Below are 24,719 nucleotides of genomic sequence, written 5' to 3'. Positions count from 1 at the left end.
ATCAGGGGAAGACACCTTATAAATTAGTGGAATAAAGGAAACAAAGGGTGGAGTAAACTAGAAAAAAGTCACTCCTCACTCCACGGGGAGGGTTCTGCTTGCAGGAATCTTTCTCCCAAGAAGGACCTACAGGTTCGGAGAGCAGCACACCTCTAATCCGTTAGGGTAGGAGCATCCTTTCTAGGATTTACTGCCATCCAAAGCCACTTGGAACCAAGACTGCCTCTACTGTAAATTGAGACAAAAGGAAAAGTTTCTTCTAGGTTTGAGAGTAAAAAGGTTTGAGTGAGTCTCTGCTGAGTGAAGACCTATAGCACAAATAGGATGTCTACCCTATGAAAAGGAATAGGGAGAATCAGGGGCCCACCTAAATCCTGGGCTTCAAGGCTCATCTCAGGGCAGAAGAGTGGGCTCACCTGATGCTCTTGTCACTTCCTCTTAGAGGTACACCCATGCAGCCTTCAGTAAGAAGGCAGATGGAGGGAGGCGGCATCTCCTATGACCACTTCCACTAGTTTCCTCCCTGTTCTGGGGCTTTTAACTGAAGATATCATAGTAGGTATTACAATGCAGGACGTCACTCTTACAGCGTCACACAGTGACCAAAATATTTCGTCAGGATAAAATATTTTTTAAAAATATAATCATGGGAGTGTGCTGTGCTGTTGTAGAATGTGAAGCACTTTGTGCATTGTCAGTAATATATCCTCATTATATCCTGACTATGATCAACATGGGGAGTTTACTGGGAGATGATGTCTCAAGAACCCAACTGTCCTGGGGCTGCATCACCCCCAAAAGCAGCGGGAAGACCCACTATTCAGTTAAAGCAGCAAAACAAAACAACACAGAATTCTGAAAAATTAAGCTTCCATTTATTTGTGGGTCATTTCTGGAATCTATTCTATTCCATCAGTCTATTTGAGTGTTCACTGTAATATTCTTACAGGCTTACGTATTCAGAACTAGTTCATAACTTTTTAAAGTCAGGGTCTCAGTATCACACGGAGAGGTCCACAGATTCTTCTACACAGCAGGACACTGGATGATTAAAGAAGGAAGAGCTGGTACAGTTGAGAGATATGAAAATAAAAACAAATTTCTGTCTCTCAGAATTTAATTTCTCACCGAAGCTATGGAAGGACCCACTTTCAAGACTTTGTAACACTTTCTTACTTAAATGCTAATTCCCTCTTGCAATTCTAAGTAATGAATGCCTTTTAAAAATCCTGCAGCAACACACAGAGCCATGTCATTCACCAACCTTGGTATATTCCTAATGAGATGTCCCTCTGTGATACAAGAACTACTGATGGGGGATGGGAATAATGAAGGAGAGAGTGGAAGATGAATGATGTAGAAGGGACACCGTTAACATTTTCCATGAGCATGATCAATATGCTGTGTAATAGAAACATAATAAATCACTTCATCGACGAACTCTCACCCCTGAAGAAAGCAACTTATAGGTTTGGCAGCAGAATCCAGTAAACAAATTATCCTGAGAGATTAACTGGATGTGAACTAAAGCCTCTCTCTGTAACATTTCCTTCTTCCAACTGTATACAGTACAAATGTGCCTTAAAAGTATCAGGGGATTCCCTGGTGGCGCAGTGGTTGAGAGTCCGCCTACCGATGCAGGGGACACGGGTTCGTGCCCTGGTCCGGGAAGATCCCACATGCCTCGGAGCAGCTAGGCCCGTGAGCCATGGCCGCTGAGCCTGTGCGTCTGGAGCCTGTGCTCCGCAACGGGAGAGGCCACAACAGTGAGAGGCCCGTGTATAAAAAAAAAAAAGTATCGGGATGGCTCTAAACTTAATTTCTAAGTTGTTAAAAAATTCTTCTGATCCCTTGCTACAGTGTCATTCTTCTTCACTTTTTTGCTTTTTATTTACAGTGAAAAAAAAAATGATCAAAGTTGAGACATAAAATTCCAGGGATCTTAATTCAAATATAGACAGACTCATGATTTAATTCCTCCTAGAAACTTACTCATTTGTCTCTCCAAGTTAGCTCTCACACACTTCCAAAACACATTAAACAAACCTGCATGCAGAGCTCAAAGTAAGGATACCTATGTCCAGGGCAGGGTGTGATAATACCCAAATTCCCATGAGTTGGGTTTCAGAAAACATGAACTACAAGTGTGCTTGGAGCCCTGATGCATGGCAGACTAGAACATGTACCACAAGACAGCTGGTCCATCCTGCTCTGGCCCACAAGCTAAGAGAGTATGTGTGCAGATGAGGCTGTACTGAAACCTAAGGAATGGATGATACTTCAGTGGGTCCTCACTATAATTTATGCCTTCTTCATCTCTCAACTCGACTAGCATAAAAACCTCCTTACAGGTCTATGGTCTTGCTCCCATCATGCTTCTCAAATGTATTTCTCCACACTGCAGCCAATGTGAACATTTAAAACACAGATTTGATCATTTCCTTCTCCTCTGAAAACATTCCAGTGGCTCCCCACTGCCTTCAAGATGAAGTCCAGCATTCTGCTGCATGGTTTTCTATAGTTATGACACCAAGAAGGAAAAGCAGGACTTCCCTGGTGGCCCAGTGGTTAAGAATCTGCCTGCCAATGCAGGGGGCATGGGCTTGATCCCTGGTCCTGGAAGATCCCACATGCCACAAGGCAACTAAGCCCATGTGCCACAACTGCTGAAGCCTACACTCTCTAGAGCCCGCAAGCCACAACTACTGAAGCCCTCGTGCCTAGAGCCCGTGCTCTGCAACAAGAGAAGCCACCGCAATGAAAAGCCCGTGCACTGCAACAAAGAGCAGTCCCCGCTCACTACAACTAGAGAAAGTCCACGCGCAGCAGCGAAGACCTAACACAGCCAAAAAAAAAAAAAAAAAAAAGGAGGAAAAGCAGCAGTGGCAGTGGCACCTGCAGCAGTTTGTCAAAGGCAGGCACAGAGGAAAGTCTGTATTCGTTTCCTAGGGCTGTTGTAACAAAGTACCACAAACAGGGTGGCTTAAAATAACAAAAATTTTTTTGTCTCACAGTTCTGGAGGCTGTAAGGCCAAAATCAGGGTGTTGGCAGGGTTGGTTTTTTCTAAGGGCTGTGAGTTAGGATTAGTTCCGACTAATCGGTTAAGTGGTTAAGAACCCACCTGCCAATGCAGGGGACAGGGGTTCGAGTCTTGGTCCAGGAAGATCCCACATGCCACGGAGCAACTAAGCCCGTGCGCCACAACTACCGAGCCTGCGCGCTACAGCCTGTGAACCACAACTACTGAGCCCACGTGCCACAACTACTGAAGCCCATGCGCCTAGAGCCCGTGCTCTGCAACAAGAGAAGCCACCAAAATGAGAAGCCCGCGCACCGTTACTAAGAGTAGCCCCCGCTCGCCGCAACTAGAGAAAGCCCGCACACAGCAACAAAGACCCAACGCAGACAAAAATAAATAAATAAAAACCTACTTCTAATACTCCTTGATAATATATGGTTCAGAGATACATACTTTTTGTTTTGGTGGCTGGACATAATTTTATTTTATTTTTATATAGCAGGTTCTTATTAGTTATCTATTTTATACATATCAGTGCGTACATGTCAATCCCAATCTCCCAATTCATCACACCACCACCCCTGCCCCCCGCCGCTTCCCCCCCTTGGTGTATATACATTTGTTCTGAGATACATACTTTTGTAACAAGTAAAAATGTGCCTTTTCCAGAATAACCAAATTCAAAAGAACAAAATTACATCATCTTAAACGAGATGAAATGATTCTGGGTCAGATACCAGGGTGTTTCTTTAACCAAATAAAAAGAAACAGTGGTGGCTTTTTTGGGGTTTTTTTTTTGCAGAACCCAAGTAGCCATTTCCACAAGTCGTACCATAGAGTTATATGATGTTTTAAGTGGTATAACACTGAGGGAAGAAAAGAAGGGCAAAAAATGGTTCTTTTAAAGTTCCTAGGCATAGAGAGCCACTTTACTCACCCACGGTATTGCTGTGCAGTTGTAAATGAACACAGGTAGAAACTCTACTGATGGATGGAATTTCATGCGGCCTATGTACACGGTGCTTCTCCAGGGATCCTCTAGTTGCAATACACCAGGGGGTGTGCAAAATGAATGGTGTCCCGGGTTGTGCAATGCAGCTGTCCTAGTGGAGTAGGGGCAGGAACTAGGATTGGGATCCCAGAAAAAAGCAGAGTATGAAATGGAATAAACATGACTCACAATAGCTTTATGGAAGGCTGTGGTGGAATGGAAAAAAATGCTGGTCCAGGAGTCCAACAGACCTGGGTCTTGGTTTACAATCTAGTACTTACTGGCTGTAAAACTTTAGTAAAGTCACATGAGCTGCTCCCTTATTCTAAAATGGAAATGAAAACTGCAACTACCTTTTCTACCTCTAAGGATTATTGTGAGAATCCAATGAGATTATGCATGGGACAGTGCTTTGTAAACCTGACTTAACAAATGGAAGATGTTATTATCTTGGGTAGAGTTCAGCTTCCCAACAGTCTGTCTCGAACTGTGAAAACTTTTTTTTTTCCCCTCAGGGTCCAAAAGTAAATGTCCAAATACAGCTGTTCTACTTAATTTTCTTCTGTCATAAGCATAGGGTGATTTTTATTATTCTGTATAAACCATACAAGGCCACTTTCATTTGTCAATGTCTATTATTACTGCCACTAGTCATTCTGTGTAAAATATTTCCAAACCCAGTCTTGACTCAAAAAGTCCCCTGGGTGGAACAGGTTAGGTAAACAATCAGTGTCTTATATTTTGAAAATTATTCTTCTAGGATAATACATGTAACTACTGATAATTATACCTATGATTTTCCTGATGAAGCTCCAGAAAGCTGTTTGTTTTAAAATTGCTTCTAATTAGCTGATTTCAAAAAAGTTTAATCTTGTAAGCACTGCTGGCTTGATACAGTTGTAGATCTAAAGGTTCTTTGGCTTTCCTTATTGAAGTCAAGTAGTGATGGAGAGAGCCCTTTCCTGTTAATGAGTCATTTATATCTAGTGCCATCGTGGGCACCAACAGTGCACCCTCTCAATGACTTGTTCTAAATGGGAGAGTGAAATGGGCTTCACTTCTAGAATCAAAAGGCAGAGCATTGCAAAGACAAACACAGTGAAACTGCAAATTTGGGTCTTTAAATTTCTGTATATTTTCAGTACTATGCTTTCGTTATTAATACAGAAATTGAGAAGTTGAATATTGATAGGGATTATTCTCACCTAAGACTGGGATTCTGGCTTAAAATATCACAGTAGTTCTGCTCTAGATAAATCCCCACTTCCCCAACAGAAGAGGATACATTCTAGATACAGCCATTTTTCTGGAACAGGGAACCAACCCTCCATTTACATCAGTATTTCTATAAGAAAAGGCAATTCCGGGTCAAGTAGGTTCTTGGAACAATTTACATCCCTCCCTACTACAATCCTGAATGCATCAAGGACTACTTCTTCATCAACTGGTCATCAGAAGTTGCAGAGGTCATGGCCAGGGTCCTTGGTGAGGCCAGAGAAGAAAAGGTTCCCATAAGCTCTCACTTGGATATGCCAAGTGAAGATTTTTTAAGCCAAATATTTGCATTTCAGGCACTGACTGCAATCTCAAAATAACTGCCCTGTCTCCACATGAATAAGGCAGATAAATTCAGACTCCCCTAGCTCAGCGGTTCTCAACCTGCAGCAACTTTGCCCCCCAGGAGACATACAGAATGCCTAGAGATATTTTTGTCACTACCAGGGATAAAGAGGGTGCTACTAGCATCTAATGTGTAGAGGCCAGGAATGCAGCTAAACATCCTACAATGCTCAAGAGAGGCCCTCATCAACAAAGAGTTATCTGGTCCAAAGTATCAATAGCGTAAGGTTGTGAAGCCCTGCCCTAACTAGTAGAACAGTAAACCCTGCCAGAAAATATAAGACAGTCCCTACAACAGATATAAACTCTATAAAATATAGACTTAAATATTAAATATCACTGTTTTTAAGCACTGAATATACTTTCGCAGTCACTGGATGGAAATACACACACACACACAGATTTTAAGCACTGTTAAAACCTCCATTTTCTCTTTGTACTCACCTTCAATAGCTCTGCGTAGAAAGAAAACATAAAGTGAATGAATAGGTGCTAGAAAATGGGGGGAGAAGAGAGGAAACAGAAGGGAAAAATAAATGTAAAAAAATCCCTATCCCTTCTCTGAATATAGACCTGACATAACACTTCAGGCAAACAAAAGAGGCATCTTGTTGGAGCCAACGAAGTTTTATTGCCAAAGACATGAACATCATAAAATTTTCCAAAAGCTAAAATGTAAGGTTTTGTTCCCTAGCTATCACAATCTACAGTAAACAAACCCAATACATGGTACACAAAAGGTATTTCATTAAGCTGTTTCTAGAGTAGGAAGAAATATAATTGTGTGATCTTAAAATTAAAATTACTTCCACAGACTCCCTGGGCTTCAATGGCCAAGAACAGAATCCCTGAGCCTTTCACACAATGTACACATCTAGAACATGAACCCAAGTACAACCCCTGAAAACCTCAAACACACAGCTCTTTCATATTGCTCCCTATCAACATTATGGAGACATTCATGGAGCTGGCTGTCTAAGCAGAAATCAGCCAGGCTATTGAGAACATGAATTCTGGAACACAAGCTACCATCAAATTCACTGAGAGATTAATTTATTAAAAGACAGAATCTCAGAATCTCACTGTTGGAAAAGGAGAAAAAAATTACCCATTATTTTTTGAATCCCTTCAACAAACTGACCAAGAAGTCATCTAATCTGTTCCTGGATTCCTTGTCACCTCCATGTCACCTCAATGATAGAACTGACTTAAGACTATTTCTTGGAGCTTACACACTGTTAAGTTCTGTATAAACTAAGATATATGGATCCTATTATTAACAACCCCCCAATTTCAAGAGCATAAGACTATGACGGTAGAAACCTATTTATTCTCTTGAATCATGTACTCCTTGTTTTCTGTCTGCTTATCTTCTGATCTGGAAACAGAAATACAGGTATGTCAATGGCAGTCCAACTTGAACCAACCTCTTCAACCCTGTCTTTTTCTCTTCAATGGCACCTTGAAATTCTCCTAGATATATGGAAGGTAGGGTCAGGGCAACACAACAAAGCACGGCAAAGGAGATACAAGTTGTTTGGGAAAGAGGACTTGACTACTACAACTCATCTCTCCTTTCACCCACCCCTCATGGAATTCAGGAGTACAGACACCAATTTTTTCATGACTCTACTTATTTCACTTTCAATCAGGTCAGACAATCTCATAACCTTGAATACTATCTATACATAGGTAACCCCAAAATAGTATCAGTCTAGACTTCCCTGATCTCCAGACTCACCCTGGGACTCACACCACAGGCTCCTCAAACTTAACAAGCCTAAAACCAAACTCTGGGCTTCCCTGGTGGCACAGTGGTTGCGAGTCCACCTGCCAATGCAGGGGACACAGGTTCGAGCCCTAGTCCAAGAAGATCCCACATGCCACAGAGCAACTGGGCCCATGTGCCACAATTGCTGAGCCTGCACTCTAGAGCCTGTGAGCCACAACTGCTGAGCCCATGTGCCACAGCTACTGAGCCTGTGCTCTGGATCCGGTGCTCCGCAGCGGGGAAGGACACCACAGTGGGAGGCCTGCGCACCACGGCGAGGAGTGGCCCCTGCTCTCCGCAGCTAGAGAAAGCACGCGCACGGCAACAAAGACCCAGTGCAGCCAAAAATAAATAAGTAAAATAAATAAAATTTAAAAAATAAAACCAAACTCTCTGTTTTCTCCCCAAACCTCCCACAGTCAGTTAAAGGTAACTCCCATCCTCCCAGACTCCAAACCCTGGGGTCACAGCTGACACTTCTGTCTCCCACATCCCATATCCAATCCATTGAGAAATTCTGTCAACTGAGTTCTGGCTATGTTTATATAGCCAGAACTCAATTGATTATCCTAACTTCTACCTCTGGACATGAGCAGGAAGACCAGAGAGAAGGTTACTGCAATGATCCCAGTTACGGAGGCTTGGTCTTCCTGCTTCTATTCCTAGTTCCTCTTCAATGTACACTCCATACAGCATTCAACAATTATACAAAAACATAATATAACTCATATCATCCCTCTACTCAAAACTATCCTTTCACGGACTACCAGCCCTAAACAATCTAGACCCTAAACATTTTTTCCCTGAATTCCTCTTCTCTTTCACCCTTGTTCACTCTACTCCAGCCACCCTGGACTCCTTGATGTTTCTAGAACAAACCAGGCCAACACTACTGCCTCAAGGCCTTTACACTTGCTGTTCTCTCTGTCTGAAACCTTCTTCCCCCAAGCATCTGCATTATTTACTATCCTTCCCTCTAGAGCTCCAAGAGGACAGGGAGTTTGGGGTCTGATCTCTTCATTGCTATATCCCCAGGGCCTAGAAGAGTGGTTGTTATGAAATAGTTGCTCAATTGCTCAATAGTTGAATGAGTGAAATAGAGATAGTCATCAGAGACCTTTTTGTCTTACACCTGCGGATCACTTTTAGAGACCACAGAGAGCACGCACACCTGCAAATAGAGGAATGACTCAGTATTAAAATGTAAACATAAACCAAATATTTAAAGATCTTTAAGTGAAAAAAAAATATACAAATAACTTTACAACATTTTCCATATTAAGATAATTTTCTTTTATATTATGATCATTTGAATTTTATATAATATCTATGTTAGTAAAAATGAAGGCGGAAACCAAATAATTTAGAAATGATCAGTACAATGTTTTTTAGAAATGCGTGAATTCTGTGTTTAAGAATTTTAAATTGTCCCCCGTTTCAGACACCTTCAATTAAACCTATTCTAATCTTGGCTAAGTGAGAATCCAACTTCAAAATTTCACACCCAGGCACAGCTGTTTGACAAGTGCAGCAGGAGTCTGTCAAGACACTTGGCAGTATCATTCCTTCAGAACACAACGGGCTTTATTTTTCAGGGTGGGGCAACCCCTATTACTCACTGATGGTGATTAGCAAGCCAGTCTTCTGAGGAAATGTACAATCAAGCAACTAGAAACGTCTTCTTTGAAACTCCTCCTTGAGAATAAATCATTGACACTGCAAATGGTCAATATGTACTCTTAATATTGAACTAAACTGTCCATTGATTTACTATGATCTATGTTCCTGACCCTGTGGCCTAGTGAAATTCATTTTTCTGAAGTTCTGAATTCAAGAGAAGTGACAGTGACACAGCTGTGGATTCTGATTTACTACCTCAATGGAGTAAAGCAATTAGAGTGATTTCTCCATTATTTGCTCAGATTATACAGCTCCTTTTTGCCTGGTTCCACCATAAAGACCCCATTCCATGAGCATAGCACAAAACCAGGGTTACAATCTAAAGCTGATCTCCCCAGGACACACGAAGGAGCAGGAGCAGGCTGACCGACAGCCGGAGTCGCTGGAGTCCTCACCAGTGGTGGGTCAATGCACTGGGCTGCTGGGGGAAGTACTTGCTACAGGAACAACTAGAGGTAACTGCTATAAACTCAGTCCTTGCCTCAAGAACCTAAATACTCCGCACCTCAATTTATCATGTAGTTTGGGGCTTTCAGAAAAAATAGCATCTGTCTCACTGTCACCTTTATAACAACTTGTATCCCAGCACACCTCCCACCAACACCTTCAACAAGTTTCGACAAGTGCAGCTGCATTGCTTGAGATGGGCCAAAAGGTCAGGGCCCTGAAACTTTGTCAGCTTCATTATCTAAAGTGACTTGAAAACACTCCACGTGTTTCAGAGAACAGATAGACTTTCCACTACACAAAAGCAGCTTTGTTTCTGTATATGTGACGCCTCCTAATTAGAATCAATGATTTTTTAATTGTCGTTCCTGATAAGCTTGTTTGCCTAGCTTCGTTTTCCTAAAACACTTTAAACGTTTCTAGGAAGGGTGAATGTCGGCAGAACACTGAGACAGGCCTTGAACCACGGCTGTGGTATTGCATGATGTTTACAATTTGTCATCCTTGGGGGTAATTTTGCAAGCTTAAACACACTAAAGGACATATTATATAGAGCCAGGCAATTTCATTTTGTTTGAATATATTTATGGAAACGGACCAAAAGTGTCCATAGAGGCACACTGTCATTTTTTCCTTTTGTGTGTGCCAGTTCATGACCAAAAGCAAGCATTCAGAGAATAGAAGAGCACTTATGACCACACTGTGTGTATCAAATAAGTTACTTTATGAACAGATGGGGAATATTGTGTTTCAGGGTCTTAGTAAAATAGCCCTTCACACCACATTTCTGTTCACGATGGTGTATCTCTCTGTGATTCATTTATGACCTTGCCCTTGATAATGAGCAGATCTCCCTCAAGGGTGAGTGCCTGTGGGACATGAAGACATCACACATCCTCATGACTTAGAAAGATGATGAGCAGTGGGGAATTATGCACCAAGAACATGTAATTTGGACAAGGTGGGAAAAACTGAGTAATTCACTTGAGATAACAAGAGTTTTCCCAACAGTGGTGACTGTATGGCAATGGAATCCTTGGAGAGTAAATAAGAAAAAAATGGTTGGGCTGGGAAAGATTTAGTAAGTTGAAAAGCAAGTTATAGAAGCCAGCACTGATAAGAAAAAAGAAATGGTCTTTTACAAAACCACTTTGATGATATAGGGTGGCCACTCAAGAAAAACTCAAAGATCAAGATTTGAATGTTTCTTCTTTTCAAGGAGATACAGAGAACCAGGATAGGTCAGGGGTGAAGCAGGAGAGGGACGTCTAGTTGCTTGCTGAAGACACAATATTCTGTGTTTAATGTCCTCCTGTGCACACATAAAGACCACATTTCCCAACCCCCCTTGCAGTTAGCTGGGGTCATGTGATTAAGTTCGGGCCAATGGGATGCAGGAAGAAGTGAAGCGTGTCATTTGCAGATCCAGCTTCCAAACCTTCTGCACAATCCTCAACATGCTCTTTCACCCTAGACTCGGATTGCAGAGCTATTAGATTGAAGGTTCCTGAGCCACTGTACAATCACAAGGAGCAAGCTGTATTACAACATGAATAAGAAACAAACCTTTATTGTACCAAGCCACTGAGATTTGGGGCTGTCTATTACAGAAGTCAGATTATCTTAACATACTCCAATAACGCTTTCTTGTTATCGTTTGCCTTTTCAAATATCATGTTATTGCTTAAGAGTATCTCTCATCTCATTTTTAAGCAAAATTATTTCAGAGACCTTTAAGAGCAATGGAAAAAATTAATTTGCTTTCAGATCAGAACACAGGATACCCAAGGGAAAAAATGGCTGGCAACATTTTCTGAGGTGTTGGAGGGAATGAACCAACTGTCCTTTGGCTTCCTAAAAGTTAACTCAAAAACTTTATTTGCTTATTTTTAACATTTTATTATGGAAAATTTCAAATCTTCTCACAAGTAGAAACAATAGAATAATAATAACCTCCATGTACCCATCCTGACTCCAAGAATATATGTATACACACACATACGTGTGTGTGTATATATATATATATATATATATATATACACACACACACATATACATACACACAGATATAGACAGATCAGTTGATTGGTTAGTAAAAAGATAGAGATGTATGTATATATATTTGAGAGATACTATACATTATTCTAATCATTGAGCCAGGTGCCATGGGTAGGACTCAAAGATGAATAATGATGTTGGAATATGTAGTTATAAAGAAGAGAATGTGAATCTCAAGCTCCACAAATTACTTCACTCTGAGGGCTATGGTGAAGATTAAAGCAATCTAGTAGCTCAGAATTTGTAAGACCATTATTTTCTTTCCCTTTTCATTTCCCTAAACGAGTTTCTGTCTAAGGGAGAGGTTTAACACTTTCTTCCTAGTGAAAATAGCAACTACCCCTGGGAAGGCCAGTGCACTGAATCTTTTCTCAGTCATTCACCATTTATTTATATGTATGAATTTTATCTTTGCTGAACTTTTTTCCCAAAAGCAAGCCTTGAATAGATGGAGGGAAAAAATAAGGAGCAAAAGCATGGGCCCTAAGGCAGCATGGAAATTCTGAGGGAAGGAGACAATAAGAGTCACCACAAATGTAATGGAAGACAAATTTCCATTTCAGAATTTTTTTAAGGTGGGGTCCCCCATTTTCCCTTCATTACAACTGCTCTTCCACCTCCAAATCCATTCTCTTGGCTAACAAAGCACCATTTGGTGGTTTCACGCTAGAAACTGACTGGGAATGGGAGATGGAAGTGGCAGAAGAGAAAGAGTTTACTTGTAGCAATATTTCTAATCAAAGGATGAGCTTTCCCAGCTTAAAACTTAAAGCATTTTCAAATAAGCATGGTAAAACACAAAAAAGAAATTGTTCTATAAATACAAGCCTGAGATGCTGCCTCGTAAATTTTAAGGACAAGACCGGTCAGATGCCTTATCTGGAGCACTCTGAACACCTAAGTCTACTGATGTTGGCTCCAGGCTGTGCTCTCTGGTCACACAGGCAAATGGCCCAACATTGGGAGGCTCAAGCCCCAGGTGAGGTGAGCGCTCTAGAGCAGGAAGCTCAAGTAACAAAAGGCCAGTCTCTGCTTTCACTCTGCCTTCCCCTGTCTAAAGAGGCATGAGGCCCTAAGGTGCTCCAGATTGAATCAGCAGGAATGGGTGCCATTTTGATGAGAATTTACTTAATGTGCACTCCTCTAACCATCTCAAACATTTAGCTCTGCTCTGTATTAATTCAGTCTGAGAAGAAAAAAATTCCACAGTAAATCTTAGCAGTCAGAGGGTGGGAGGAAGTCTGGAAAGGGCTGACAAGCTCAACATGACGAGTACCAGTCCAACCTTTGCTTAACAGTACTTCACTACTTTACGGATTATAAAAGGAAATATTTAACTAATAGAAGGCTACTCATACACAGGATAATGTATGCAGCCTCTGTTCACTTCTTAGTCATTCCACATAACTGCTCAAATAGCCTTTGGTCCCTAGTCTTCCTCGGGTTTTTAATTTTCTTTAAAGCCCACCACAGAAAATACTTTTACGTTTGTCTCCATTTATGTGGAGATAAACACTCCATTTATGTGTTTCTTATCATTTGGCATAAGAAAAATTTGTGTTTCATATTATAGCTGTCAAGAGATACATTTCAATGAAGAATGAAACTATAAACTTTAAGAGACAATGAGATGGTTTGGGGGACATCAGAGTTTCATTTCACATGCACTAAAGCACTGTGCTTACTTCCTTCATAATGCTGCCTCCTAAGACTTTTTTTGTTTTAACTGAATTTGCATTTGTATTAACTAGGGTGTGTAATTCTTTCTAATTTTCAAAATATTATCCCTGTTTGATAGTAAAAGTCCTTTGTTATTGGCCCAAGGTGAATTTCCAGCCTCCCTTCACACTCCTACCTAGTCTTGGACCATCGAACTACCTAGGAACTGTTTCTTTCCTGGACTCTTTCACACCCCTGTGTTATCACATATTGTGGTGCTCCATTTGAATGGCTTCCTTCCTTTTCTCTGCAAGAATCACTGTCTTCTTTCAAGATGCAGTCGCTTCCTCTAAGACTCTACAGAGCTGGAAGCTTCTTCCCCTGTTTTCCCATTAAAACAATCTGCACAGACCTATATCACAGCCCTTGTTTCACTACTGTGTAAATAACTATTTTCACAGCTGTCACTGCTAGAAGACTGTGATCTCTTCAAAAGAATGTCCCATTTATTTCCATACCTACTCACCCCCAGCTTCCAGGACAGGGCATGGCACATGGCTTGTACTCAGTGATCAAATAAATGAATGAGCATGCATTGATTGGTTGGACACATCAGTGCAAATACTGTTTGGTTTTTTCTGTTTTTTTCTATTTTTTTGGCCACACCACGCAGCATGAGGGACCTTAGTTCCCCGACCAGGGATCAAACCCATGGTCCCTGCAGTGGAAGCACGGTGTCTTAACCACTGGACTGCCAGGGAAGTCCCTGCATATACTATTTGGGCAGGACAACTATACATCCTGGTTATTCTAGGACAAGCCTGTTTTGCACAGATATTCCAGGGAAAGAGAACCCCTTTCACTCTCAAAATTGTCCCAATTTGAACAATAAACTATACGCTCACCTTAAGTTTGGAGCATGGTGTAATTACTCATGCACATTGCCCCTGCCTGCCCAGAACTAGGTCATCTCATTTTCCAGTTTCTCAGTTACTTTTCAAATTAACTATTTTTTAAAGTCTTCAAAATTCAAAATTATTAGTTATTCTCTGTACTCAAATCCAGCATCCATGGACCAAGAAAATAAAAATAAATACTGTGCTGCAAAATAAGAACACACAGGTTTCATTCCATTTTCTCATCAAATTCCTATCTACACCAACCTCCCATATGAGCGATGACACCCACTAAACCAACCAATCTCCCCTCTGGTTGAGGCTGCCCACAGTTCAAGCCAAGGGGAAATCGAGCCTGCCCACCCAGGTTGTGTGTTTGCCAGCCACACATCCACCACCCAGGGTTACAACATTCATTGTCTTATTGATAGTCCAGAGGCCCTGACTCAGTAATTACAGTAGAAACTAATAAATCTGCCCAGAAAAAAAAAAAATCTCTTTTCCACATCATTCTACCCAGAGCTTGAAGAAAACACTTCTGAAAGATCAAAGAGAATCAGACTACCTCTTTTATGGAAAAATAAATGTGGTCTTTCACTCTACATACTTGAATTCCATTTGGACTCAAAGATGTCAACACGACCACTCAGAGCAAACGTAATCAAGAAATATTCCAAAGGTCACAAAAGACATTTCTAATAAATCACCAAACTAATTTTCCACACTGATGGAGAATGAACTAAGAAAAATACATTTTAAAATCTACATATGAAGGATGCTCAACATCACTAATTATTAGAGAAATGCAAATCAAAACTACAATGAGGCATCACCTCACACCAGTCAGAATGGCCATCATCAAAAAATCTACAAACAATAAATGCTGGAGAGGGTGTGGAGAAAAGGGAACCCTCTTGCACTGTTGGTGGGAATAGAAATTGACACAGTCACTATGGAGAACAGTATGGAGATTCCTTAAAAAACTAAAGATAGAACTACCATATGACCCAGCAATCCCACTACTGGGCATATACCCTGAAAAAGCCATAATTCAAAGAGTCATGTACCACAATGTTCCTTACAGCACTATTTACAGTAGCCAGGACATGGAAGCAACCTAAGTGTCCATCAACAGATGAATGGATAAAGAAGATGTGGTATATATATATACAATGGAATATTAGCCATAAAAAGAAACAAAATTGAGTTACTTGTAGTGAGGTGGATGGACCTAGAGACGGTCATACAGAGTGAAGTAAGTCAGAAAGAGAAAAACAAATACCGTATGCTAACATATATATATATATATATATATATATATATATATGGAATCTATTAAAAAAAGGTTCTGATGAAACTACTAGGGGCAGGACAGAAATAAAGACGTAGACGTAGACGTAGAGAATGGACTTGAGGACATGGGGAGGGGGAAGGGTAAGCTGGGACGAAGTGAGAGAGTGGCATGGACATATATACACTACCAAATGTAAAATAGATAGCTAGTGGGAAGCAGCTGCATAGCACAGCGAGATCAGCTCGGTGCTTTGATCAGCTTGGGAGGGTGCAAGGGAGACGCAAGAGGGAGGGGGTATGGGGATATATGTATACATATAGCTGATTCACTTTGTTATACAGTAGAAACTAACACACCATTGTAAAGCAATTATATTCCAATAAAGATAAAAAAATAAAAATAAATAAAATAAAATCTACATATGAACAAACCTCAGGAGATCTAAAATATATCCCCTTAATCAGATCTTTTAGGAAAAGATTACCACAGTTTTTTGTAATTTTAAAAACATTATTTCAGGGCGTGAAATTAGAGAAAAACCACAAAACAAATATGAACTAAAAGGAACATTAACTGTCATGTAGTTAATGATTTTGCTTAATGAGGATAAAGTCTCAAGTATTCAGCCTCTTAAAGTTTCTCTCATTATCTATTGTTTTTCATTAGTCCTAGAAGTGCCGGGCAAAGAAACATAAACCACGATTTGCTATGAAACGTTTGCCCAAATCTGCTATGAATTTATTTTCAAGACAAAGTTCATGAAAGGCCAGTTCCTCAGGTAAAGTGGATTAAATGCCTTCTAAAGGGAAATAAAATTAAACCACTACCAAATGGAAGGTTTCTAAACTGTGTTTTGGGATGTAAAATCCAATTTGACAGACGCCTTATAAACTGTGGCCAATGCCCCATCTGATGAGAATTTCTGTGGTTTTGTTTTTACCTATACTAACGGGTTTGTAATTTATAGTGACACATATATGTCTACACTATGTTGGATATGTCTATACACAGATAAATATGGTGGCATCTCTTTCTTATGTAAAATCAATGGGAAAAAATCTTGTGATTTAGTTGTATCTTTTTTAAATCACTGAGTTTGCATTAAATACTTGACAGACTGATGCCTTGTGGGATACAATTTGGAAGCTACGCTCTCTCTGATCTTTACCAGATGTTTCACTGGTGGTGTTTCAGCCTCAAGAGACAAAGAGGATATTAATGTTAATTTTATTTATTTAATCACATCAGGCAGATTTGATAAAAGGGAAAATTCAATATTTTAGCAATTTACCAACTCTTCAGAAACATCCATAGTAGCAAAAATGTTTTGAAGATCATTTTATATTAAAAGCAGAAAGGCTGCATTGTAGTTGTTAGGGGAAAGACTCTATTTTACCTTTAAAAATGGGAGCAATGTGACAGATTTGTCAGTTCCACTTTTAACTCAAGAGGCAAGGAGGTGGCAATGACATTCATTACTCAGCACAGATTCATCCCAACCTTTAACTGACTATTAATTGTAGAGAGAGAATACTCTGCATATGAAATGGACACTCAGTTGAAAGCCTTCTGCCACGACCAGCACTGCTCTGTTATCTTCTTATCCCTTGTCTTGAATTTTATTCCAAGGGAACATGAAATTATCCTAATCATTGTCAGGACACCGATGATAATGAAAATGTACTTGCTACTAAACAGTGCCTCCCTACGCCTTAACTAAAATGACAAGGTAGGCTTTCATCTATCTAGAGTTTAGTGTCAGAATGTGGAAGCTTTTAGAGCACTAGTTCTCACCCTTTTGCACTTTAGAATCACCTGGAAGGTTACACACCCCACCAATTACATCACAGACTCTGGGGGTAGGACCCAGGTATGGGTATTTTATAAATCTTTTCAGGCAATTCCAATGTCAGCCAAAGTGGAAAACCACCTCCTTGGAGTAAGTAGGCAATGGCCAAACAACTTTCTAGTCTTAGAAAAATCGCTTAATTTCCCTAGGCTTTTTTCTCCTCTCTGAAAAACTGGTATGTGTGGAAGGGAGTTAAGAGTATTATACTCATTGATTTTCTTTTCTTTTCTTTTTAGATAAAAATATATATTTACAGTTATAAAATATTTCAAACAGGCAGCAAAGCATAGAAAATATTATAAGATACCTATGACAGCTGTATTGCCACCACCAAACATTTTAATATTCTGCCATATTTGTTTCATTTCTCTCCCTCTTTGGATAAAAGATACATCCCGTGTCTTCCTATTTCTTTCATCTCTAGAAGTATCCACTATCCTAAGGTTATCCTGCCTACATGATTTTATTGTTTAACCAAGTAATTATGTATCTACAACAACTGTATAATACTGCTTAGCATGTGTTTAAATATACATAAATTATATTACACTGTATATACCCTTTTGCATGTAATTGTTTCATTCAACATTGTTATCTATTTATCCATGTTGTTATCTATCAATCTATAGATATATCGATTTATATATAGCTTCTTAATTTTAAATTCCTTTATTATTTCATTAGGAATAAACCACAGTTTGTTGACTCACCTTACCTATGGACAGATAGGTTATTTATACTTTTTTTAAAAAACAGAGGCATGGGGACTTCCCTGGTGGCGCAGTGGTTAAGAATCCGCCTCCCAATGCCGGGGACATGGGTTTGAGCCCTGGTCCGGGAAGATCCCACATGCTGCAGAGCAGCTAAACCCATGTGCCACAACTACTGAGCCTGGGCTCTAGAGTCCACAAGTCACAACTACTGAGCCCGGGTGCCACTACTGAGAAGCCCGCATACCTAGAGCCCGTGCTCCACAACAAGAGAAGCCACCACAATGAGAAGCCTGCGTGATGCAACAAAGAGTAGCCCCCGCTTGCAGCAAATGAAGACCCAACGCAGCCAAAAATAAATAAATTTATAACAAAAAACAAAGGCATGTCTTCCTGCCACCAAGAGTTGCTCTAGGATAGACACTTAGACATGGTTTTGTTGGATATGCTCATCTTCACGTTTGCTAGATATTCTCAAAAATTTTTCCAAGTGGTTACACTAGTTTACTCTCACTAACAATGTTAAAACATTCCCTTCTCCATACCCTCCAATACTTGACATTATGAGAATTTATTTATTTTTTTTTTGTGGTACGCGGGCCTCTCACTGTTGTGGCCTCTCCCGTTGCGGAGCACATGCTCCGGACGCGCAGGCTCAGCGGCCATGGCTCACAGGCCTAGCCGCTCCACGGCATGTGGGATCTTCCCGGACTGGGGCACGAACCCGTGTCCCCTGCATCGGCAGGCGGACTCTCAACCACTGCGCCACCAGGGAAGCCCGAGAATTTATTAATTGTTGCCAATATGAAGATTGTGGAGTGATAATTAATAATTATGCCTAGATATTTTCCTGAGGTCCCTTCTAGTCAGGTAATTGTGGTCACCACATCAATGCCAAGTCTTATCAAAATAATAAAATAAAGGGTGTGGAAAAAAAAAAGCCTTCTTCCGTATTTTACAATGAATTTACTTTTCCTCAAGAAATGTCTTACATGGCTAAGGCTGGCCCATAACCCATAAATCAGGCCATAAAAGAGGAATGGGGACATGGCCCCAGCTCTGTATTTATTTTCTTGTATTCCATAATCCAATGTTACTTAAAAAGCAAACGGCCCAATAGTCAAGCCAAAGCAAATACTTTGCATTTTGCCAGGCAAAATGTCTGTGGAGAAATGAGTCAATTCATACAAGATTCAAAGCTGTCTTTGGTCAGTGACATTTTTGTGAAAATCTGTGGGTGGGTAAAAGTTTTACAAAATTCCTTTTTGCTATTGGATAAAATTCATCCAGGAAAAATAAGCAAAATTTAAGTGGCGACCCACATTCCCCCTAATTCCCTCATTAACACTCCCTAACCTCCCAGCCCAACTGCTTTCTTTTGTGCACAAAGGCCAGGATCAGTGTTTCTGATCCTGGCAACAGAACCCTGTCCCTCTGCTCACTCTGCCCTGATCAGATAGGCTTTCTCATGAGAAGTGTGTCTGATCTCATTCAGAGGACACCTTCCTGGGAACGCTACTGAGGTGTTGCATACTCTTCAACTTAATGGCAAAAAGACCTACTACGGTAAAAATATTCTCAGTGTGCACTCAGTGGAACACTTACTATGGCTACTGTTAGGGATGGTTAGTGTACATCTATCGTTTGGGGGTTATTCTTTACATCTTTTAGGAACATGAAACACAGGGTTGGGAAAGAAACTAATTATAAGGCTCCATTACTTGCTCTGACTTGAGAAGTTGAAACCTTATCATCTCAGAAAAACATAATAGAATTCAGCAAAGTTATACCTGGGAATGTTCAAAAGTTCTGATAATTCTGAGATTCATCAATGTTGAGGTTGGTCTAAGCTCAGGAAGGTCTAAATAGAATGATCTGGCACCTACAAATCACTTTATTAGTAGACAGAAGTGAATGGACTCAGGTGTTTTTAATATAATATTGCCATATTCCAGTTTCTGATTTAACTGAGGTCCGTCTGTCTGCCTGCTGAGGCCTTTACTTCTCAAGGCCTTTGCCGATGGCTGGGAATATCTCTGTAATCAAGGCCAAGAGCGGGAAAAGAGCAGCTGGTTTGGCTCTCCACAGAAGTAGTAAGAATGAGATCTACAGAAGGGTGGAGTTGTTTGGGTGGGAAAGGGAAAAGAAACCATTCTCTCCTTCCAGTAAGTTTAACCAAATAATAAATTAACAATCCTCCCCCAGTTCTGCCACCTAAAGTCCTGAGAGATCTGAATCCCAGAGTTCTGGGTAAGGCTGAGGAGTTACAGTCAGAGACTCTGAGAATGTGTTCTCCCATGCATGAGATGGAATTTGGCATCAAGGGAGGACACCAGTGGTAGCCTCTTACTGTAAGCAGGCTGTCACTGAATAGCCCTTTCACACATCCTCCTTTTCACATGACTTCCAGAAGCTCATTGTGCTGCCTGTAGTCATGGTCACCAAACACAATTGGGTCATCACATCTTTCTTGGGTCAATAAGCTAAGTGAGTGAAAAGGATGACTAACTCTAACTATGGTCCACAGAAAATTAACAGCAGTTAAACATACGTAAAACAAAAGTGGACAGGGTCTTATAATTTAAACTGCTCCTAGCCTTTGCAGCATGTGACACAGCCACAAAAACCCAAAGATCACTTCATGTCTCCAAAAGAAGAATGTGGTCATTTTAGTTGGCAAGGATCTTGAGCTTTGAATCAATGACCATCAGTTTCTAAAAAAGTGAGAGATGAAACTGTTCAGTTTTAAGAGTTCTGTGTCTGGATTCCAAGAGTGTAAAGACTGGTTTTGCAAAAGGCAGAAGAATGCCTCTTTTTCAGATGTGCATCCACATTAAGCACAACGTCTTCTCTCCACGGGCTACAACTTGAGAGGCTGCTCAACTTTCAGGGCAAAATTATTTGCTGCCAGTTAGCTACAACCCTACAAATCAAGCAGATGACAGGCAGCAACATAACAGTTTTCACAAGACACGATGCTCATGATATGTACGTCTTATATTCCTGCTAAAAATATACAGTCCCAAGGCAAGAACTGCAGCATTAGTCAGCCCCTAAGAAACCCTGTTTTGTACAATACATTTGCACTATAACATGTGATTTAATGCTTTGTGGGTCTAGATTTGATATGTTATTAAACCTAGCAATCTAAATTTTGCAAAGATTCCATCTAGAAATGGGGAGTAGGCAGACCAGGGGAGAGAGAAAAATCACCTCCCATACCCATCTTGAACAATACCATGAAAAGCTATGCAGATGCCTGCAAACATTCACCTCTCAGCTTATTCTTTCACTGAAGTATTTCTATTTTTAATAGTCATCATGCACTTTAGCAAAAGTCAACTTTATAAAGTTATACGCCTTTTCAAAATCTGGGGATAGTGGGAAAATAGGGAAATCCTTTTGCACAAAAATTAATTTTGCAATGCAAAAAAAAAATTTTTTTGGATAATTCAAGCCTATATGTTTATTTCAGTAAAGCCAAATCCAGCAAACTATTTTCAGCCAGGATTAGTCAGAACTAAAAGGCTGGACTGTTTTCCTTCAGAGACTGAATGTCTTCCTTGCCTGCAATAGGCCGGTGTGTTCCAAACAGAGTAAACGGAATTGCCTTCAATTGCTTGTCTCTTTCTGGCATTTTTAATGCAGAACCTTACTGACAGAGTAAGGTTTTGTTGGCTGGAATGTAATTATTCTTTTCAGTCATATAACCTGGCATTCTTACAATGTATGAGTTTCAAGTTTTCCTTAAGAAGAATCATAACATGGGACATAATGTAAGGACAAGAAATGCAATTTCATTCCTCCAGAAATTATTAAAACTCAAAAATACCTACTGGATGGTGAAAAAGCGCTTCTAATACTTGCCTTACAACTATCACCTGTTTGGTTTGCTTTTACATGAATCTGACAACTTGGCCAATCTATAATCAAGCATAAACATGGTAAACATGGCCCAGATTCTTTATTATCAAGACATACTACAGAAAGAAGGGACTCTGGCTGGGGGAACCACCATCTAAATAAGTTCTTTTTCCAAATGATATATATTTTTTACACACATTTAGTGACCTGTAGCATATTCAATATCCAGGGAATACCTAAAATTCTCAGATTGTTAACTGTAAAAGAAATATTCCTGTCCATCTAAACTAATATAAAACACATGCGCTTCTTTTTCCAAGAGTTAAGCGAGCTGTCTGAGATTGTGCAAAGCCACCCTGGGATCCCAAGGGTGATGTCCTGCTTGTAAACCCTGAGGGTTTCTGTTAGGTGTGAAATGTTTGTGCAACCATCTAAGAGTCATATTATTCAAAAACAGTAAATTCTGCCAAGAAACAGAGATAGTTCCAGGATTGATGTTGTGAAAGGGGGAAGTGGGGAGAAAGCGACACCATGCCCGCTTCCTTCAACACCAAAGACACAGTCCCCTCTGGGTTCTTTCTCCTTATACATTTTCCACCAAACTCCCTCTCCTTAAAGTTCAGGGAGATCCAGTAAGACTCAGCTCCTGTGGTAACCCTGAGTGTTTTCATGCTGGCTATAAATCATTAACTAGTCTTACAACCTTGGAGGGTGCAGTGTGCAGGCGTGTGGGTGTATGCAGCAACACTTTTACTAGCCAAGTTGCTAAGTGTGAGTTCCTTTCTAAATATCAGAACCACCCCTCTAACCCTAACACTCACCCAGTTATTGGAGGGAAGGGAAAATCACTGAATATTTAATTTGGAAAATAGCTAAAGCTTGCTGGTGGTATAGTGTGTGTTCCTCTGCCCTGCACATTTCAGCAACTTCAAGCTGGTGCCTGGTGGGAATCAATTTTCCAAGACTTTGAACAGTGTGGCAGTGTGAACCTCCCCGATCATGTACATCTGCAGAAGAGAATCTAGAAGTGGAGATATACCCCAGCCACTAATAATTAAAGAAAACTTCCCCTTTCTCAGGCTGAAGAGGATACCTAGGTACCATGGATACCTAGACCCCTAGCATCCAAACTCCATAAAAGAAAAAAATGCCGCCTAACTTGTGGCAGCGTTTGTTAAACCACATACACCTTCAATGAACTCCCGTGGGCTTTAGGCGACTCACCGAACACTTGTTGGGCTTCTCCCCCGAGTGGACTCTCATGTGAATCAACAGTTTATAGCGGGCATTGAATGGCTTGTACCTTCGAGGACAACCGGCCCAGAAACAAGTGAAGTCTTCCCCTTTGCGCTGATCTATGTGAACCTTCTCGATGTGCCGCACAAGTTCCTCCTGCTGGTCATACAAGGCGCTGCAGTCAATCCAGCGACAGCAGTGCTTGCCCCCAACGTCTTCCATCTCCCCATCCTCCTCCAGGGCGGCCTGAGGCAGGGCCAGCGGTTGGGTGTGGTGGACGAGCTCTGCGTGATGCAGGTGCGGGTGGGCGTGGTAGGGGGGCGGGGGGCCTTGGGGCGGAGGTGGCAGAGGAGGCAGAGCGGGTGCCGGGGGCAAGTCCAGAGCGCCGCCCGGGAAGTCATCCAGGCGCTCCGTCTTTAGCAGGCCCGCCGGCTGGCCGTCAGAGTCCAGCAGGCCGTGCTGCACCACCATGTTGTTGACCAGGCCGGGCTGCAGGCCGCCGTGCTCCAGTTGCTGCATGCGCTCATACTCCAGCACGCTGTCCTCGTCGTAGGCTGGAAGAGCCAGGCCACCACTGGCCACCCGCACGCCCTTCTGGCTGCTTGGCACCGAGCCTGGCTGGGGAATACAGCTGCCGCGCACCCCCAGGAAATGCCCATAGACCTCTGGCTGTGGGGACATGTTGGCCGGGGAAGACCTTGACCCGTTGATGTAGGCGACCAAGGACGTGGGCGAGGTGCGGATGATGGTATTGAAGTCTATCCCAATGCCATCGGACAACGGGGACAAGGACAGTGCTCTCTTCTTGGAGCGGGCCGAGTGGGACCTGGCCGAAGAGTGCCGGGAACTAGGGTAAGGAGAGTGGCTATTTTCCATCCCGAACAGGTAGGATGGCAATGAGTTAGAGACACTGTTGCTGGGCATGGCTGTCCCAGGAGGAAGGCTGAGGAGGTCCCCTAGATCAATGCCATTCTGAGAGCTGTGGTTGGAGGAGAGCGAAGGGAGAGCCCTGTAGCCGTGAGACCACTCTTGTTTCACGCTCAAGGCTGACTGACTTTCTGTCAGACTCAAAGTTGAGGATGCCAAAGACTCACGCGAAATAAGGGACCTGGAACAGCAGCCAGAAGGCGGGGAGAAAAAAAAAGACAAACATTTTAGCAGGATATGGATTGCCTAAGAGCTAAAAGAACATTGCATTGACAATCCCTTAAGTATTTCCCCTAATTACATTCTCGGCTAAACACACATTCTTTGGCTAAGATAAAACCCAAGGCTTTTAGTTCCAGGTAAATAACATTTTACCAAGAAGAACAATAAAAGCTAATGCTCACTGGAATAATAAAACAAAAAGATCTACTGTTATAAATAATCTTAATACTTTAAATGATAATAAATCGTCCTTGCTTTATTTTTAAATATCTTTTTTTAATACAGGGAAAAAATTAGAGACCTAGGAATAATTATTGAAGCTTGTTATGGCAAACCAAATAAACAAGTATTTATTAAGCATCTACTGTGTGCAGCACACTACAAATAGGCATCACAGAACACAAGTCTAAACAGAGTCCCAGCCTTTGAGTGAAATCTGTTTGGTGAGGTAAAACATAAACCTATGCTTAATTTG

The 24,719-nt window shown here is 41.2% G+C and overlaps 1 protein-coding gene across 1 annotated transcript in view; it reads right to left on the bottom strand.

Moving 5' to 3' along the window:
- Positions 1-24,719, bottom strand: part of GLIS3 (GLIS family zinc finger 3) — a 375,244-nt gene that overhangs the window by 303,531 nt on the left and 46,994 nt on the right. The window contains exon 3 of the mRNA XM_049711314.1: positions 23,084-24,203. Within this exon, the coding sequence (XP_049567271.1) occupies positions 23,084-24,203 (1,120 nt within the window). The remainder of the gene's footprint in view (positions 1-23,083; positions 24,204-24,719) is intronic.

Source organism: Orcinus orca, chromosome 6 (genome assembly GCF_937001465.1).
Source record: "Orcinus orca chromosome 6, mOrcOrc1.1, whole genome shotgun sequence".
Lineage (NCBI taxonomy): Eukaryota > Metazoa > Chordata > Mammalia > Artiodactyla > Delphinidae > Orcinus > Orcinus orca.
Note: the sequence above shows the minus strand (reverse complement) of the source record. Positions and strands in the feature narration are given on the sequence as shown.